Raw genomic sequence first — 20935 nt, 5'->3', positions numbered from 1 at the left:
CTGTGTGGCCAAATTCCCCTCCAATTCGATTTTCAAGTTTGCTGACAACACCACCGTAGTGGGTTGGATCTCAAACAATGATGAGATAGAGAATCTGGTGAACTGGTACGGCAACAATAATCTCTCCCTCAATGTCAATAATATGAAGGAGATTGTCATCGACTTCAGGAAGCATAAAGGAGAACATGCCCCTGTCTACATCAACGGGGACAAAGTAGAAAGGGTCGAGAGCTTCAAGTTTTTAGGTGTCCAGATCACCAACATCCTGTTCTGGTCCCCCCATGCCGACACTATAGTTAAGAAAGCCTACCAACGCCTCTATTTTCTCAGAAGACTAAGGAAATTCGACATGTCAGCTACGAATCACACCAACCTTTACAGATGCACCATAGAAAGCATTCTTTCTGGTTGTATCACAGCTTGGTATGGCTCCTGCTCTGCCCAAGACCGCAAGGAACTACAAAAGGTCGTGAATGTAGCCCAATCCGTCACGCAAACCAGCCTCCCATCCATTGACTCTGTCTACACTTCCCGCTGCCTCGGCAAAGCAGCCAGCATAATTAAGGACACCACGCAACCCGGATATTCTCTCTTCCACCTTCTTCCATCGGGAAAAAGATACTAAAGTCTGAGGTCGCGTACCAACCAACTCAAGAACAGCTTCTTCCCTGCTGCTGTCAGACTTTTGAATGGACCTACCTCACATTAAGTTGATCTTTCTTTTTGTGACTGTAACATTACATTCTGCACTCTCGTTTCCTTCTCTATGAACAGTATGTTTTGTCTGCATAGCACGCAAGAAACAACACTTTTCAGTGTATGTTGATACATGTGACAATAATAAATCAAATCAAAATCTATCAGAGTCCACTTGCCAATCAGTCAGCACCCTTTTCTCATGCAGTATAAATTGTTGTTCCCTTTGAGATTTGGTTTTCTTGCGTGTGTCCCGATGAATGTAAGATGAAAAGCTTTGACAATATGTTTCTTTTTTCAGCAGTACTCAAGTTCTGCACCAGCAAGCGACCATGCTACTATTGAGGTTAAAACTTTATAATTTTTCAAGCTGCTTTCAGAAAATGATTACATGCATTTTCCATGGTTACAAAAATTAGAAACTTATGATGCAGAGTGAAGTGTTGAAAATAGCAAACCACTAATGCCTTCATTTAGTTGGTAAAACCAAGCCATGACTTGACAGCTCCTTAGTAATTTTATTGAATGATTGGATTCCAGACATTCATGTCTTTGCTGTGTAAGACACCTTTGAAGTATCAGTAATAAAGTCCTGCTTCGTTTTGCAAGCAACTTGCTTAAATTTGGATGTATTTTAGTATTTTTTTTTCATCTGTGGGACATGGGCATCACTGGCTGACCAGCATTTATTGCCCATCCCTAGTTGCCAGAGGGCAGTTGAGAGTCAGCCACATTGCTGTGGCTCTGGAGTCACATGTAGGCCAGACTGGGTAAGGACGGCAGATTTCCTTCCCTAAAGGACATCAGTGAACCGGGTGGGTTTTTCCGACAATCGACAATGGTGTCATGGTCATCAGTAGATTGTTAATTCCAGATTTATTTTTAAAAACTATGTTCATATATAGGATTAACCATTAAAAGAGAACTTTAATATGGAGATTAATATTTTAAATGTAAAATATTTAACCCTAACTTGTGCCCCATAGCTAAGTTTGAAACAAGACATCAAACCAAGAAAGAATCAGCAACTAAAAGAGTTTGCTACACTGTCAAGGAATCTTGTCACTTGAGTGAAACAAAAGGAAATCAGATATAAAACAGAAAATTCCGGAAATGTTCAGCTTGTCAGGCAGCATCTGTGGAGAAAGAACAGAATTAATGTTTCAGAATGATGACTTCTCATCAGTCCTGATGTAAAAGGATCTTGATGGCGTGTACTTAACAGTGTTATTCAATTCCATACATTTCTGGTGTACAAATGTTGATCAAGGGCTATTAATTCATTTGACACCATTTACCTGGGAACTCCAGCTTGATTTGCCATTAGGGTGGGTATTGTATGGCTTGGGATATTCCCATGTCAGTACATTGCCCTATGACTTCTCAGTTGAGTCAGTATCTGGCTACTCTACGATTCTACCTCAGTCTCTTTTTATATGGGAAACATGTCTATCCAGCGTCAGCGGGAAACATGTCTATCCAGCGTCAGCAGGAAACCGGAGAAAGTTGGTGTTACAATTTCCATTTGCCCATTCACAGCTCTGAATGGTTTGTCAAATTTGGCAGAGAATTGCTATTGAGAAACTAATTAAGTTAGTTTATATAAATACATTGAAGCCTGTGCGCTTTGTTCAGATTTCCTGTGTTACACTTGGCTGTTACGTCGTGCAATGGTTGTGCCGCAAAGACCCCCCAAGTGTGCCATGTAAAAATATTCAAAATGATCAAACATTCACTTAATTAAATTAAAACTAACCTTTGTCTCCAGCTCTGTAGTTGTCATTTCCAAGACCTGATGAACCTCAGGTCTCCCGTGCATGTGTCAGCCGGGAGAGAGCCGCATATGCACGGTATAGATTTTGTACGTTGGTCAGGCCCATGCGCGTGATCAATGTAAAACCATGGCAATGGGAAAACTAATTATTTGTGATTTTTTTCCCCAAGGAAATCTATTTACATTTATATTGTATTGTTTACATTTTCCAAGTCAATGGCCCAGGTTTTGCAATAACTAGAACTGAACTGACGCTACCAGTGTGGTGAACCATCGTTGGTTACCACTGGGGGTTGTTCTTATGTTACTGTTGGGTTAGGGTGTTGTCACTGTGGGGGTTGTATAATGTTGTTGGGTTAGGGTGTTTACCTGTTGTAAATGTTATTATGGCACATCCCGGTGGGGCCCCGCCTCCGGAGGAGAGGTATAAGACCCTCTGCTCCGGCAGGACCCCTTCAGTCTGAACTGGTGTATTTGTGTTAGTTAGTTCCATTGTTTGACAATAAAAGCCTTCAATACTGAAGCCTTGTTCCACGTGCTTGATTGTCGCGCATCAATTTTATTGTCAAACAGAAAATTCTCAGCTGTAAAAAAAAAGAGCATGGAACAGATCTTGAAACCAGATCTTCTGGCGTTGGACCCACGTGCGGTCGGTGCCGCTAACACCTTCGACCACTGGTGGAAGTGTTTCGAAGACTACCTGGCTGCCTCTGTAGCTATTACTACAGACAGCGACAAACTCCAAGTCCTCCACGCAAGGGTAAGCGACACGATTTATCTCGCGATTCGTGCGGCTACCACTTACCCGAGGGCCGTCGAGCTCTTGAAGAAACGATACACGAAACCACCCAACGAGATACACGCTCGTTACCTCCTCGCTACACGACGTCGGCAGTCGGGCGAAACCATGGAGGACTACGCCAATGAGCTCCTGCAGCTTGCCAGGGGTTGCGATTGTAAAGACGTATCAGCCGAACAATACATGTACGACCTCGCGTTCGTAGCAGGGGTAGGGTCCTCGTACATCCGGCTTAAATTACTGGAAAAAGGGAACCTCGACTTGACCCAAGCGATGGAGATGGCTGAGATGCTGGAAGCGGCGTCGAAAAGCTTGGCTCTGTACCCCGAGGACCACGTGGAGTCAACGTGGCAAGAGCAAGCTCAAATCCCTCCTCGCCCCGCAAACTCGCGCTCCCAGATCGATCCGACGACGGCGGCAGCTCCAGGCGGCTAGCAATGCTATTTTTGCGGTGGGGCCAAGCATCCACAGCAACAGTGTCCGGCAAGAACGGCAATCTGCAGCCAGTGCGGTAAAAAAGGCCACTACGGTAAAGTTTGCAGGTCGAAGTCCAAAAACGGCAGTGCAGCTTGTAACCCTCCAGAGCAGAGACAATCTCCTTCGGCGTCGCAGTACCCACGAGGTCCAACCACGTGCGAATCCAGGACGGCGCCATCGTGGCTGACGGAGGAGGAGGAAGACCACCAGGAGTCGCTGCGTTTGGCGCCCTCGCCCACGTGCGATTCATGGGGGCGGCCATCATGGTCCACGATGACTAGGAGCGACCAGCAGGGGTCCTCAGCATCAACATCGGCGGCATGCAGTGACGCCCAGGGGCCAACGGTGGCGTCGATCTCCCTGGACCAGACTAAGCACCACAGGCTTGAGAATTCAATGATGGATATCAAGGTAAATGGTCGTACTGTGAATTGTCTGTTTGACAGTGGGAGCACCGAGAGTTTCATACACCCTGACACTGCTAAAAAGTGTGGACTCCGGGTTCTACCTGCCAAGCAGACAATTTCCATGGCATCACGGTCCCGGTCTGTACCGATCCAAGGACGATGTATGGTAACTCTAGAGGTACAGGGCACAATTTAAGAGCAATACAGGCTCCTTGTGTTACCTCACCTTTGTGCGCCAATTCTCCTCGGACTAAATTTTATGGTCCACATGAAGAGTGTGATCCTACAGTACGGTGGGCCACTCCCTTCACTGGCAGTAGGGAATCAGCCGCAGCCTCCAAATTGCCCAAAGCGCCCCGCATGCAATCTTTCCACTCTGAAAATCACTACACCATCCCTATTTAAGAATCTGGTACCAGGCTGCAAGCCCATCGCTACTAAGAGTAGGCGTTACAGCGCTGAAGACCGGATCTTTATTAGATCTGAGGTTCAGCAGCTCCTCAAGGAAGGGATCATACAGGCCAGTGCTAGTCCGTGGAGAGCGCAGGTCGTGGTAGTCAAAAGCGGGAACAAACCTCGGATGGTCATCGACTACAGTCAGACCATTAACCGTTATACGCAGCTGGATGCGTATCCTCTCCCGCGCATTTCTGATATGGTCAATCAGATTGCGCAGTACCGAGTGTTCTCTACCATAGACCTTAAGTCCGCCTACCATCAACTCCCCATCCGCCCAGAGGACCGACAATATACGGCTTTTGAGGCGGATGGTCGTCTATACCATTTCCTCAGGGTTCCATTTGGTGTCACCAATGGGGTCTCGGTCTTCCAGCGTGCTATGGACCGAATGGTGGACCAGAACGGGTTGCGGGCTACCTTCCCGTACCTGGATAACGTCACCATCTGCGGCCATGACCAGCAGGACCATGACACGAATCTCCAACACTTTCTGCGCACTGCATCTCGCCTGAATCTGACCTATAACAGGGAGAAGTGCGTATTCCGTACGCGCAGGTTAGCCATCCTCGGATACGTGGTGGAAAACGGGGTCATTGGCCCTGATCCAGACCGTATGCGCCCCCTTACTGAACTTCCCTTGCCCGCTAGCACGAAAGCACTGAGGAGATGCCTCGGGTTCTTTTCGTACAATGCGCAGTGGGTTCCCAACTACGCGGACAAAGCTCGTCCGCTCATCAAGTCCACGGCCTTCCCACTCACGCCGGAGGCCCAATTGGCCTTCAAGGCTTTGAAAAGCGACATTTCGAAAGCCACGATGCACGCGGTGGATGAATCCATCCCTTTCCAGGTGGAGAGTGATGCATCTGATTTCGCCCTAGCCGCCACACTAAACCAGGCAGGCAGGCCCGTCGCGTTCTTTTCCCGCACCCTTCAAGGCCCCGAAATTCGGCACTCAGCGGTGGAGAAGGAGGCCCAGGCCATTGTGGAGGCAGTCAGACACTGGCGCCATTACCTGGCGGGGAAGCGGTTCACTCTGATCACGGATCAACGATCCGTGGCGTTTATGTTCAGTAACACGCAGAGGGGCAAGATCAAGAACGATAAGATCTTGCGGTGGAGAATTGAGCTCTCCACCTATAATTACGATATTATGTATCGTCCAGGGAAGCTCAATGAGCCCTCGGATGCCCTCTCGTGCGGAACATGCGCCATCATGCAGGAGGACCGCTTGAAGGCCCTCCACAATGACCTGTGTCATCCTGGAGTCACCCGACTCTACCATTTCGTCAAAGCCCGCAACCTGCCCTACTCGGTGGAGGATGTCAGGTCAGTGACGAGAAGCTGTCGGATTTGCGCAGAATGCAAACCGCACTTTTATCGACCAGACCGGGCACAATTGATCAAGGCCACTCGCCCTTTTGAGAGGCTGAGTGTGGATTTTAAGGGCCCCCTTCCCTCAACGGACCGGAACGTCTATTTCCTCAACATAATAGACGAGTACTCCTGGTTCCCGTTTGTTGTCCCCTGTGCGGACACGTCGACTGCCACCGTCATTAAGGCATTCAATGAGCTTTTTACCCTGTTCGGGTACCCCTGCTACATTCATAGCGACAGGGGCTCGTCGTTCATGAGCAACGACTTGAGGCAATTCCTGCTCTCATTCGGGATTGCCTCTAGTAGAACCACGAGCTACAACCCTAGGGGTAACGGACAGGTGGAAAGGGAGAATGCTACAGTCTGGAAGGCTGTCCTACTAGCACTGAAATCCAGGGGCCTTCCAGTCTCCCGTTGGCAGGAGGTCCTTCCAAATGCGCTCCATTCTATCCGCTCCCTCCTGTGTACGGCAACCAATGCTACTCCCCACGAGAGGATGTTCTCATTCCCTCGGAAGTCGTCCTCGGGGATCTCATTACCAGCCTGGTTGACGTACCCAGGACCCGTCCTTCTGCGGCGACATGTGAGGGCTCGCAGGTCCGACCCCTTGGTCGAACCGGTCCAACTCCTCCACGCCAACCCTCAGTATGCCTATGTGGCATATCCTGACGGGCGAGAGGACACAGTCTCCATTCGAGACCTGGCGCCCGCAGGGGACGTAGCAACTCCTGTCGCTCCCATACCCCCTGTCACGAATCCCCTACTACTCATTTCTTCCCCAGACGTGGCGCGGTCAGCACCGGGACCAGTGCATAACAGTTATACTCCCATGTACAGCTTGCCTGAGACTCGGAGATCGGCGCCACCACCGAAGGTTCCAGGATCCCCTGCACCATCGCCTCACCAGGGCCAACCGGCCCGGGAGTCCTTGAGGGGACTGCCGGACGCTGTTTTGGAGAGAACGCCACCGCAAGCACCTGCTCCGGTTTCGCAACCGGTGTTGAGGAGATCACAGCGACGGTGCGGTCCTCCAGACCGTCTGGACTTGTGAATTTTGTACATATGACCTGTTTTTTTGCACCCCGCCGGCCTTTGTTTTTAAAGGAGGGGTGAATGTGGTGAACCATCGTTGGTTACCACTGGGAGTTGTTCTTATGTTACTGTTGGGTTAGGGTGTTGTCACTGTGGGGGTTGTATAATGTTGTTGGGTTAGGGTGTTTACCTGTTGTAAATGTTATTATGGCACATCCCGGTGGGGCCCCGCCTCCGGAGGAGAGGTATAAGACCCTCTGCTCCGGCAGGACCCCTTCAGTCTGAACTGGTGTATTTGTGTTAGTTAGTTCCATTGTTTGACAATAAAAGCCTTCAATACTGAAGCCTTGTTCCACGTGCTTGATTGTCGCGCATCAACCAGTACTCAGCATTATTATGGTGGAAATCAGATTTTTGGCATCCACGCGTGCACAATGAAACATGGAAAACCGTGGTTCCTGATTCTCTCTGCATTTTCCGCCCATGTTGCTTTCTCTCTGACGGCGAACGCAGGCTGAAATTTGCCCCAAAAATTCTTATTGCTAGAGGGCAGTTCAGAGAAAGTAGAAGGTGTGCCTCAAAATATATTTATAGTATAGAGGCGTGTGCTGTGACATATAAAAGTTTGGGAACCACTGACGTAGTAACTCATCCGAATTCTTTGTTCATAAAACAGTAGTAAATCACAACTGAACAGACAGGCAACATACCAATCAACACATAGCAAGTGCAAATGAAGACTACCAATAAGCAATTTTTAAAAAACTTCTCGAAAGGAATTGATACTGAGCAACAAAGCAAGGATGTGGAGATGCTGGCGTTGGACTGGGGTAAACACAGTAAGAAGTTTAACAACACCAGGTTAAAGTCCAACAGGTTTATTTGGTAGCAAAAGCTTGGCTTTTGCTACCAAATAAACCTGTTGGACTTTAACCTGGTGTTATTAAACTTCTTACAACATAGCAAGGAGCAGAAGTTGAATCAATACAAGTAGTATATGCGGCACGTTGAATCAATACAAGTAGTATATGCGGCACGGTAGCACAGTGGTTAGCACTGCTGCTTCACAGCTCCAGGGTCCCGGGTTCGATTCCCGGCTCGGGTCACTGTGTGAAGTTTGCACATTCTCCTCGTGTCTGCGTGGGTTTCCTCCGGGTGCTCCGGTTTCCTCCCACAGTCCAAAGATGTGCGGGTTAGGTTGATTGGCCAGGTTAAAAGATTGCCCCTTAGAGTCCTGGGATGTGTAGGTTCGAGGGATTAGCGGGTAAAATATGTGGGGGTAGGGCCTGGGTGGGATTGTGGTTGGTGCAGACTCGATGGGCCGAATGGCCTCCTTCTGCACTGTAGGGTTTCTATGATTTCTATGAAGTGCTTTTTGATGATCCTTTTGGCTGACATTTTGGTTTGTACACTAAAATGAGGACTTAATGCTGAAAATAAGTGTTGTAAAATCATAACAACATGAATTACAAAATTTACAAGAAAACTTAACCTCCAGCTCCAATTAAATTTGCACTGCAAATTGCAGGAAGTGCGAATTGGTATGTGTGGAAAGGTCAGCAAGGCACCTGCAACCTTGGTGAATGATGGGACCAACTAATAAAATTTAAGGATTTGAATTGGATATCTGACATTATTAAATGAGATTTATGAAAATATTTATTAATTAAAGTATCACCAAATGATATGCTTTTGGAACTTGGCACATACATATGAATAAGATAGCCTCCTTTCTTGTTGTTTGGATTGCCTTTCAATTCTTATTGTTCAAGAGCAAAAGGCAGCTGTTGCCTACATGTGCAAACTATATATTTCAGAGAAATTTATGACAAATCAAATTTCATGATTTTCCCATTGTCGGTGGTTTTAGCCAGTGATAATTGTATCCAGTAAAATACATTTCTATCTATGGTCTCTGTTTCTTTTTACTTATAAGGCTATAAACATAGAAGCCGAAGGGGCGGCACAGCTCTGGGGACCTGGCTTTGATTCCCGGCTTGGATCACTGTGTGGAGGTTGCACATTCTCCCCGTGTCTGCGTGGATTTCCACCGGGTGCTCCGGTTTTCTCTGACACTCCAAAGATGTGCGGGTTAGGCTGATTGGCCATGCTAAATTGCCCCTCAGTGTCCTGGGATGCATAGGTTAGAGGGATTAGCAGGGTAAATATGTAGGATGACCGGGATAAGGCCTGGGTGGGATTGTTGTTGGTGCAGATACGATGGCCGAATGGCCTCCTTCTGCACTGTAGGGTTTCTATGATTTCTAGGCCATTTGGCCCATCGAACCTTTCAATGAGATCATGATTGACCAGAAATGATAATCCTCAATTCCATTTTCCTGCCTTATCTCCATGACCCTTGATTCCCTTACAGATTAAAAATCTGTCTATCTCAGCTTTGAACGTACTTAATGACCTTGCCTTGACAGCTCTCTCCGGTGAAGAATTCCACAGATTCACCACCCTCTGAGAAAAGAAATTCTTTCTCGCCTGTCTTAAATGGGTGACCCCTTATTCTGAGATTATTAGTTCTATTTATTTGTTATATTTCCCAGGATATTTTTCTCTGTAAAAGATTTACTTTCTTTTATAATTTCCCAAATTTAACTTGCATCCTGGTTGTGTGTTTTGTGTGGTATGTTCCAAAATGATCATCATTAATTGCTAACTGGTAACGCACATACCACCTGACTCAAGAACAGTTTCTTCCCTGCTGCGATCAGACTTTTGAATGGACCCACCTTATATTAAGTTGATCTTTCTCTACACCCTAGCGTATGACTGTAACACTACATTCTGCCTCCTCTCCTTTCCTTCTCCTCTATGTACTCTATGAACGGTATTCTTTGTCTGTATAGTTTGCAAGAAGCAATGCTTGTCACTGTGTACCAATACATGTGATGATTAATCAAATTTTTAAAGTACAATTGCAGCAATTTGTTGACATTCGTTGAAAGATTTGTGGCATGCCTTGGTTTTTAAGGAACTAATGGTAGAACAGCACAAATTGTCCAGCAATAGGTGGTAATTTGCAACTCACAGTGGAGCTCTTCCTCGCCACAATTTGCTGGATTTTTAATGCATTATTAATGGTGGGAACTGTGAAGTCATTATTTTTGCGTCAAATTCTGGGGTGCTCCTATTTCATGTAGTTAAGATGTGCCTTTTACATAGAAACATAGAAAATAGGAGCAGGAGGAGGTCACCCAGTCCTTCCAACCCACTTCACCATTCATTATAATCATGGGTGCTTATCCAACTCAGTATCCTGATCCTACCTTTCCCCCATATTCTTTGATCCCTTTGCCCCAAGAGCTATATCTAACTCCTTGAAAACATAATGTTTTAGCCTCAACTGCTTTGTGCGGTAGCGAGTTCCAGATTCACCACTCTCCAGGGGAAGAAATTTCTCCTCATTTCAGTCCTAAAAGGTTTACCCTGTATCCTTAGACTGTGACCCCCAGTTCTGGACACCCCCACCATCGGGAACGTCCTTCCTGCATCTACCCTATATAGTCCTGTTAGAAATTTATAGGGTTCTCTGAGATCCCCTCTCATTCTCCTGAACTTTAATGAATATAACGCTAACCGACTCAATCTCTCCTCATACGTCAGTCCCACCAATAGCCTGCAGCTCCCAGACTGATAGTTTAAAACTTATTTGCTGTATACAAAACTGCATATCTCTGAAGAGATCAATTACAAACATGTTTCTGAATTTTTCAGTTGTGATGTGTACTACTCCTCCAGCTGTTCCTACTTATAACGAGTTATATAATATGTTATGTTTAAAAGTGCTAATTATTTCATTAGTAGAAGACAAGAAAGTGTCAAGATCGATACTTATGCAGCAATGTCCCTGTCTAGTGTCCAATATCCCCCACTATCCTCATGAAATAAAATTGAACATTTTTATTCACTTTTCCAAATGCCTTGCTTGTTGTGCTTGCACGAAGTGTCAGGAGTTGCTAATGTCAGACGCGTTCTTTCGAAATTTAAACTCTGCTAAAAAATCCTAAAGAAAGTTCATTATTGTTCTGTGAGTTAAAGAGCTAGAAGAGCTAAACATAATTTTGTCATAATGTGACGCGCAAACAATGCTATTAAATTTACATGACAGAAATTATACTGTCATGTGGATTCAGAAGCCGTTCAGGAGGATAGCTTTTTGAGGAACTCATGATGATTATGTTAGTTTAAGTGCTGTATTTATGTGATCTTGCCTAGCTGGTGATTGTTTGCCACTTTGTGAACACATTTCATATTGAAAATTGTTGTTACCCAGCTCAGTGTATTCAAAACATCTATTTTATAGCTTGCAACAAGGATGGGACAGTAGTCAGAACAATATTTGCTTTGGTTGGTGTAATTTGATACACTTAGATGGATTGACGGATTTGCATTTAGAGCAATTCAATTTTAATGTTGAATTTAAGATACCATTCACATATCTTATATGTCCTGGAAGTTTTGCCAAAAATCTGAAATATAAGCTCCAGTTATATTAATAAATCAGAATGAAATTGTAATAGTGAATTTAAAAACAGACTTCAGCGTCTATATATAAAATTGCATTTTTATCAATTGATGTTACTTGTGATTAAAGAACTTCTTTAAAGTATTTTTTTCTTGCTTTCATTTTGTGGAACAACTATAGATCTCACTATAGTTGGTGTTTATTGACAATGTTTTTAAAAATTAAGCCCATTGAAAATTCTCACATATGGTGTTCTTGGCATTTGATACAATCGGCTGTCAAAATCAGACAAATGACAGCTCAGAAAGGTCATACAGGTCAGAGTTCCAGGAGGACAAAAGCTGATAACAACGTGAAACTTGGAAAAACACCTCATCATATTGGTCTAAAGCACAGCAAGATTTTTATAATTTTATATGTGAAATGAAATAGGCTTTGGTGCAAGTTGCTCAATTGCTGGACAGTATTTTAGTCAGGTCTAGAGAGTTGAATGTCCATTCCTTTTGCTTTAATTTTGGCAGACTTTTCTTTCACTAAATTTCAGCTTCCTTCAAATCTTGTAGTGGATAAATGTTGTATTATTTTTATAATAGGAATCATCAGAAAATATCATATTTCTCCACAAATGAGGTGCAGTCATTTATAGGGTAAACAAAATGACCCTTGTTGTAAAAGTTGTAATATTCCAGAAATATTTTAGTAAATTAGTATTTTTATAGCAAGCTATTGTAAGTTTTTGTTATGCTTTGTTTAATCATATGCTATAGACAGATACACACACATACAGTAGATAGAATTTTACAGGCCACAGGTGGTGGGCTGTAAAATGCCAGGGAACTGCATTGGGATGGCTCCCTCATGCAGTCCAGCGGCTAGATAGGCTTCCAAGCAACAGGAATAGCAACAACCTGTGTGCCTGCTGACTATAGGTGGGAGAAATTTAAAGACCAATTAAGGGCCATTTTCCTCATATTCTAGCATTTTACTGGTGATGGAACTCCGTCTGTTGCAAGGGGAGGCCATTAGCTGCAAGGAGGCTGGCTCCACGTGGCTTCCCAGGCGGCGGGAGAGCCATTGGAGCTGGCCGCCAGTGGCAAAGGTCAATTCAATGGACCCCGGAGCCTCCACTGGTGGCGTTTCCTCTCAAGTGGTATTGGGGCTTGTTGCCTTTGCCCCAGCAAAGAAAACAATTCTCTGCCACACCTCTAAGAGAGTCTCAAAATGGCATTTCACTCAGCGGCACTGTTGAAGCTGCAATTATGTTGGCTTTCCAATTAGACTGGCAGCTTGGAAGGTCTACCCTCCTTCATTAACTAGCTGTCTACCTACACTTGCTGGGTCTCGATTGCTTTTCCCTGGCAAAATTGAGGAGGAAGTGCTGCATCCCATCTTGCTCAAATGTGCTGGCCACCTGAAAAGCCTGGCGTAGAGCTAGGCACCGGACATTGACTCTGGATCAAGAGCACAAAAAATAAGAGCAGGAGTAGACCATTTGGTCCATTGAGCCTGCTCCACCATTCAGTTTGGTCATGGCTGATCTTGGGCTTCAACTCATTTTTCCCACTCGTTCCCCATATCGTTTAATTCCCTGAGACATTAAAACTCTGTCTATACCAGCCTTTAACAAGGGCGCATCCACAACCCAATGGGGTAGAGATTCCAAATCTACCATCCTTTGCGTGAAGTAATTTCTTCTCATCCCTAAATGATCGGCACCTTGTTCTGAGACTGTGCCCTCATACTTAAGATTCCCCATATACTGATTCTATTTTGCCTCCCTTTTTATGACAATTTTTTCGGCCCTCTGCTGGTTTCTAAACATTCCCAATCTTCAGACCTATTACTGCTTTTTGCAACATTTTAAGTATCTTCTTTTAATCTAATGTTATCCTTAACTTCCTGAATGAGCCACGGGTGGGTCTTTCTTGCCGAGTTTCTGCTTTTTAATTAACTTTAGCCAGTTTCCCACTCATACCTATTTAATCAGCTTGGTTTAAATTTAAGATTCTTGTTTGTGATTTGAATATGTCACTTCTAAATTTAACATGGAATTCAATGGCATTAGGATCACTATTTCCTCGTGGATCTTTTAATTTGACACTACTAATTTAATCCTGCTTCATTACACAATATTAGATCTAAAATAGCTTTATTGTATTACTCCAAAAAACTGATACAAAAAAATTCTGCAAACTCATCTTCACCACTCTTGCCAATTTGATTGCCCTAAGCCATATGAAGATTAAAGTGCCCCACAATTATTATATTTCCTCTGTTATAAGCTCTGATAATTTCTTGTTTAGTGCTCTGCCCAGTGATCTAATTACTGTTAGAGAGCCTATTAACTGCTGCCACTAGTGTTTTCTGAATTGCTATTCCTAATTTGAACTCATTGATTCTACGTCATGATCTTCTGAGGCCAGACTCTTTCCCACTAATATCTTGTTATCCTTTGGCTACCCTCCTTTGCCATTCTGTCTGAATTTCCAAAGTATTGTGTACCCTGGAATATTCATTTTCCAACCTTGTTCATCATGTCTCTGTAAAGGTGATTAGATCCTCTGTGTGGGCCACCAGTTCATCTCTCTTATCGTGGATGCTTTGAATTTCATTTTTTTTACTTCTATTCCCTGCAGTGATCTTATTGGCCAACATATAATTTTTGTTAAATTTTCTGTCCTTTCCTGAGCCACACTGCCTGTCTTTACCAACATTGCTATACTATCTGATGCCTCAACTTTACTTTTTGAATTTCTGTCTCTCCTTTTACCTCAACCATCCCTCCTGAATTTTATTCTCTAATCTGCTTGACCCTATGCCTCACCTGATGAATGAGCAGCGCTCCAGAAGCTTGTGCTACCAAATAAACCTGTTGGACTTTAACCTGGTGTTGTGAGACTTCTTACTGTGCTCAATTATGAATAGCTCAGCTAAACATCTAAAGGTGATTACCTGTGATGTTCTGCTTTACAATTTGGACCCTGACTCCTCAAATTCTCTTGGCAGAACATCATTCCTGATTTTACGTATGTTATTGATTCCCATGTGAACTATGGCAACTGAATCTTCCTGCTCCCACTTCAAGTTCCTCTCCAGACACAAGGCGATCTGCTTAATTCTGGCACTGGGCAGGCAACACAATCTTCAGAGTTCCTGATTATGACTGCAGAACAGTATCCCCTGACTATTCCTTCTCCTATTACTACCACATTGCCCTTCACTTCCCCCACTAGAATGGCATCCTTCACCATGATGCCATCGCCAGTCTACTCATCCTTCTTGCAATCCTTCTCCTCATCCATTCAGGTAATGAGCATCTCGTACCTGTTGGACAAAGTTAGGGGCTAATGTTCCTCCATCACTGCATGCTGATTCCCATACCTGCCTAACCCGCAGTCACACACTCCTGTCCCTGACCAGTCACCCAACTCTTGAAATCCTGCCAAGCCTAAGGGGTGTGAAGCCTCATGGCATCAAGTCAAACATGGCCAATTAAACCTCCTGCAGATTACTGCCTATTGCCCTCCCTCAGCTGATGAATCAATACTCATCCTCATGGAAGGCTCGTGTTGATAAGGTGCTGAGGGCACCAAGGGAAAATAATGTATTCAGAATTGAGGACTTCAATGTCCAGCACCGCGATGGGATCCAACTGGCTGAGTCCTAAAGGACATATCTGCTGGACTGAGCCTGTGACAGGTGGTGAGGGAACCAACAAGAGGGGAAAACATATTTGACCGTTCCAATCTACCTGTTCCAATGCATTAGTTCTTGACAGGAGTAACCATTGAACTTTGCGGAATGTAACTCACCTCCAAACTCCCCAAACCTTGTCCAGCATCTACAATGCACCAATCGGGGTGCACTCTGCACTTGGCTGGATGAATGCAGCTTCATTAACATTCAAGATGCTCAACATCATCCAGAACAAAGAAGCCCCTTCTTCTGTACCACATCTACCTCCTTAAACATTTACTCCATCCACAACCGGCCTAACATGGCTGCAGTGTGCATCGTCTTTGAGATGCACTGACAACTTGCCAAGACTCCTTTGACAGTAACTTCCAAATCACAGCCTGTAGCACCTGGAAGAACAGGCATATGAGAACATCATATGTTTCTCTCCAAGAGCAAGTTCCCTTCCAAGTCACGGACTGTCCTGACTTGGAACTATGATGCCTTTCCTTCACTGTTGCTGGGTCAAAACCCTGGAACTCCCTTCCTAACAGCACTATGGGTGTACCTACACCACATGTGCGCTAATAGTTCTTGCAGGTGGCTCACTAGCATCTTCTCAAGGGCAATTAGGGATGTGAAGTAATCCTTCGCACCAATGCTCATATCCCTTGAACAAAAAAAAAACTGGGTAGTAGAACTACTGCAGTGAAATGAATTTACCTTTAACCGGTGTTGCAGTGAAACGGCATTTACCCACATAATGTAAGTTTAAAATGTATACAAAGCTTACCATTTTTCTTATTTTGTTTTTTGAGGGAGTGAAGGGCTAGAATCTGAGGCAAAAATTAGAATGCAAATTTCAAAGAAAATAAAGCTGTTTTTCTATTATCTTTATCAACATGTTTGATATTGTGAAAACCCTTTGAACTGTTTTTCTTGAATATCTTCAATTTACCCCTTTTATTACAAATAGTTGAGATTTCCATTACTCAGATTGTAGGCTGTTGTTTGTGATGTAGCAGGGGTATTGTTTTGGTATTTTTTTTCTCAAACCTGTTATTCATTTTTCTGTATGTATTTACTAATAACCACTTTATTTTCTTAATCTTTCCACATCCCAGTTATTCACATTATAGTATATTCTGCTTCATCAGCAGGAGCCTCAGGAGGAGACCAGGAGTATGATACCAAGGACGGACAACTGTTGGAAGACAGACACAGCATGACCAGTCAGGAAGAGAGAAACGAAGATGATGAAGACATGGAAGATGAATCAATTTACACCTGTGATAATTGTCAGCAGGACTTTGATTCACTGGCTGACTTGACTGAACATAGGGCACATCGCTGTCCTGGAGGTAATGTTAAATTAGCTCTGCATTCTGGCGAGGGTAGACTGGGTAATTGGGTACAACTGATTAGAAACTCTCTTTTTTCAGATTTAAATAATAATGTTTTAGTTTAAGGGTTTAATGCAAGATTTTGTTAATTATGAAATATTGGATTTTACTTTTATCATGGGGATTGTTGTATCTACATGAAAGCCTTAAGTGCAAGGTCTTTAAATAGAATATGCTAATTATGAACAGCGAAGATTATAGATGGCCATATGGTGTGGAGTACAATAGGAAATGACCTGTAGAAGTTTATTAACTACTCTTCTTTAAACCCAAATGAAAATTAAATTGCTTGCCCACTTAATAATTTCACAGCTCAGAAATGTGGCCATTTACCCAGTGAACTTAAAATTTGTCTACCATGAGTATTATTTGTTCAGTAAATAGAGTTAGTACCTGGCCTGCATAATGTGATGTACTCTAAACACATTTAAAGGTGAGTGCAAAAATGTAGAATTGTACCGGTAGTGAATTTAAAGAGATTTTGCTTTCAGTGTACACAAAGACAATACTCAGTTTGTGAGCTTTTAGCACTTGTGAAATAATTCCCATAGTATTCCACTACTGTTACAGTGACCTGTGTATGACAGTGTGATAAAATTCTAATGTACTATCCCACTAACAACCCTGCTGAACATCAGACTACAATATTTCTTAGGGTTGTTCTTAACTTGAGGACCATACCATCTGGAATGTCATTTTAGGAGACAGCTGGCTTAGCCATTCATTCCCACATCTGGCTGGATCACACAAAGGACTATTGGATCCTGCTCTCCTCTGTCAAAACTGCTCACGATTCCAGAATGGTCCTGGTATGCAAAGGTCATCACTGGCCTCAGCATTACAGGGAATCTTCTTAAATGCTCTTCTCTAGCAACATGTAGAAACAGATCATAGACTTCTTTGCCACTAAAGCCGAGACCATTCTCCCAACTGCTCTGCTGCTTTCTTCCTTTCTCCTATGTCATGAAACCAAACTTCCCTAAGGCTCCCAACCCCACCCAGGCCCTGAACCCTAATTTCTCCCTAGTTTTAGTTTCTTTAGTTTTTCTTCTATCTCCTCTCATGCCCTCTCTGAGCAGAACTTCCCTTTGGAACCTACAGCCCAGTTCATGGACCCACAGTTGCTGATATTGTTCTGGTTTGTCTCTTCAGTTTCTGTCCTGCTACCCTTCAGATCGAAGTTTAACAACACCAGGTTAAAGTCCAACAGGTTTATTTGGTAGCAAAACCCACACAAGCTTTCGGAGCTCCAAGCCCCTTCTTCAGGTGAGTGGGAATTATGTTCACAAACAGGGCCATACAAAGACACAGACTCAATTTACATGAATAATGGTTGGAATGCGAATACTTACAACTACTTGTAAGAATACTTACATACTTACAGTCTGATTAGCTGTAAGTATTCGCATTCCAACCATTATTCATGTAAATTGAGTCTGTGTCTTTATATGCCCTGTTTGTGAACATAATTCCCACTCACCTGAAGAAGGGGCTTGGAGCTCCGAAAGCTTGTGTGGCTTTTGCTACCAAATAAACCTGTTGGACTTTAACCTGGTGTTGTTAAACTTCTTACTGTGTTTACCCCAGTCCAACGCCGGCATCTCCACATCATGACCCTTCAGATCTACAGTCATCACACCACCTCCTTAATAAGCCCACCCGTGACCCCTAATTTCTTGCAAACTACCATCTTTTTCCAATCTTCCTTTCCTCTATAAAGTCATTGGACATGTTGCCACCTCCCAAATCCATGCCCATCTTTCCATAACTCTGTAATTGAATCTCTCCATTCAGGCTTCTGTCTTGGCCTCAACATTGAAATGGACCTTGACAAGGTGACAAATGACATCCTCTATGAAAATGTGGTAAACTTCCCTTTGATATGCTTGACCACAGCATCCTTCTCCAATTCTTGTCCTCCATTGTCCAGCTGAGTGGGACAACCCTGGTTTAGTTCTATTCTGATCTACCTAGTTGCAGCCAAGGAATCACCTGCAATGACCGCTTCCCACTACTGTCTCATTACCTCCAAGAAATTAGGGGTCACAGATTCCCCAAATGATCTGTCATTGACCATCTCCTATTTCTCATTTACATGCTGCCACTCAATGACATAATCTGAAAACACAATATCAGGATCCATGTTATGCTGACGACATTGAGCACTACTTCCCCACCACCACTCTCAAACCCTCTACTGTCTCTTGTCATGCTGCTTGTCTGACACCCAGCACTGGATGAGCAGACATTTCCTCTCACTCGGCGTTGAGAAGATCAAAGAGATTGTCTTCAGTCTCCCTTTTCGCCGATTCCATGCCTCTCCTTGGCAGGCTGATTAGACTGTTCACAAACAAAATGTCCTTTTTGACCCTGAAATGAACTGCTGAGCCCATATCTGCTCCATCTCCATAACATTGCCCATATCCACCTGCCTCTGGGTGGCTCGGTGGCACAGTGGTTGACACTGCTGCCTCACAGCACTAGGGACCCGGGTTCGATTCCTGGCTTGGGTCATGGTCTGTGCGGAGCCTGCATGTTCTCCCCATGTCTGTGTGAGTTTCCTCTGGGTGCTCCGGTTTCCTCCCACAGTCCAAAAGACTGTGCTGGTTAGGTGCATTGGCCATGCTAAATTCAGTGTGCCACACTGAGTGAGAATTTAGCATGGCCAATGCACCTAACCAGCACAGTCTTTCGGACTGTGGGAGGAAACCGGAGCACCCGGAGGAGTGTACCCGAACAGGGACCAGAGTGTGGTGACTAGGGGATTTTCACAGTAACTTCATTTCAGTGTTAATGTAAGCCTACCTGTGACACTAATAAATAAACTTAAAGCAGAACCTTTGTCTATGTAATTGTTGCCTTGACTGTTCCAATGCTCTGCTGGCTATCCTTCCACCTTTCACAAAGCCTGTATCCTAACACACACACAGTTGCTTTCACTCATCATTCTGTGATCAGTGAACCATATTGGTTCTCTGTCCAGCATTTTTTCCCCAAATCTCTCCACGGCTATGACGTTTCCAATCTCTGTCACTTCCTCTTGCCCAGTGATGGATGACCTAGGCTAGTGAGTGGGCCTGATAAGTGGCCCTCTTTCATCTCAGTGGGCCGCAACATTGGAATCAGGCTGCTCACGCACCAAGACCCTTCTATAAAACTGAATACATTTAATGCACAGCAAATATTTCATAACGAGTTATAGAAAATACTTAACCACTGATATATTGATAGAATCTTAATCTTCAAGTGGTTAAAAACAAAATAAATGTTTACACTTAATTGAATAACAAAGGGAGCTCTCTCAGTCATTGTTGCGTGCAGTCAGCATGCACCTCACTTTCCGTGTCCTTGGTTTACGTGCATATCACTTCTTCATATTGGTAGGAAAAAAGCTATGTGAATGGAAACCAGCAGAATGTACCAACTTTCCATTGTCAACAGTCAACAAAATGTCTCTGGAGCCGCACTCACAACCCTGATGGGCCGTGTGTTTCCCCGGGCTGCAGGCTGCCCGCCACTGCTCTAGCCCTTAAACACTCCAATAACTCTGCACTTCTTCAATCTTGGCCACCTGCATACTCCATTTATTAATTGCTCCACCATTGGCTGCCATGCCTTCAGCTGCCAAGGCCCTAAAGTCTGGAATTTTCTCTTTAAAACTTTCTACCTCATTTTCTTCTTTTAAAATTGTTTTTAAACTCACCTTTTTGACCATTGTTTTGGCCACTCATCCTAATGTCTCTATGTGGCTTGGTGTCAGATTTAGTTTAAATAAGGGTCTAGTGAAATGCCATGGGACCCTTTGCCATATTAAAGATGCTGGCCAGAACTTTCCAGCTGTTCACGCCGGCGCAGCCCTGCCATGGGTTTCCCGGCGGCGTGGGGTGGAATCAATGGGAAGTCCTATTGACAGGTACGGTGCTAGAAGATCCTGCCGCCGACTAACAGCGCTGTGCCTCCCACCGTGAGAAAGACGCCACGGGGAGTCCAGAAAATTCTGCCCACCAACTCACTAAAAATTGTTGTATTGGCTGTAGAAGTTCAAATTAGAAATTAATTGTGCAGTTTTGTATAAAGCTAGTGGTAGAATTATTAAATTATTTGGAGAAATTTTAGTAGGTGGAATTATGGTAGAGCAAGTGAAGGAGAGGGCTTAAATATCACTTTCGGCTTCTTGTAAGCCTGACATAGGTTAAAATGAATTTTATTTTTGAGGAATTCTTTTCCACTGAAATGAATATGAAATAAGATCTTGTCAGTTGCAATTTTTCAGAGTTAAACACGCTATGTTTGCTCAGGAAGCTACGGTAAACTCTGTTTCTTTTTAGGTGAGGCAAAATCAGTAAAGCATGGCCATTTTGG

The 20935-nt window shown here is 44.0% G+C and overlaps 1 protein-coding gene across 4 annotated transcripts in view; it reads left to right on the top strand.

The window, feature by feature from the left end:
• znf423 (zinc finger protein 423) overlaps positions 1-20935 on the top strand; it is a 372637-nt gene that overhangs the window by 123272 nt on the left and 228430 nt on the right. For 3 of the 4 annotated variants that reach the window (XM_078210855.1, XM_078210853.1, XM_078210852.1), the window contains one exon: positions 16328-16531. In XM_078210855.1, the coding sequence (XP_078066981.1) occupies positions 16328-16531 (204 nt within the window). The remainder of the gene's footprint in view (positions 1-16327; positions 16532-20935) is intronic. The other variant, XM_078210854.1, reaches the window with a different exon arrangement.

Source organism: Mustelus asterias, chromosome 4 (assembly GCF_964213995.1).
Source record: "Mustelus asterias chromosome 4, sMusAst1.hap1.1, whole genome shotgun sequence".
Lineage (NCBI taxonomy): Eukaryota > Metazoa > Chordata > Chondrichthyes > Carcharhiniformes > Triakidae > Mustelus > Mustelus asterias.
The sequence above is the reverse complement of the archived record's forward strand: the minus strand, read 5'-3'. Positions and strand labels throughout refer to the sequence as shown.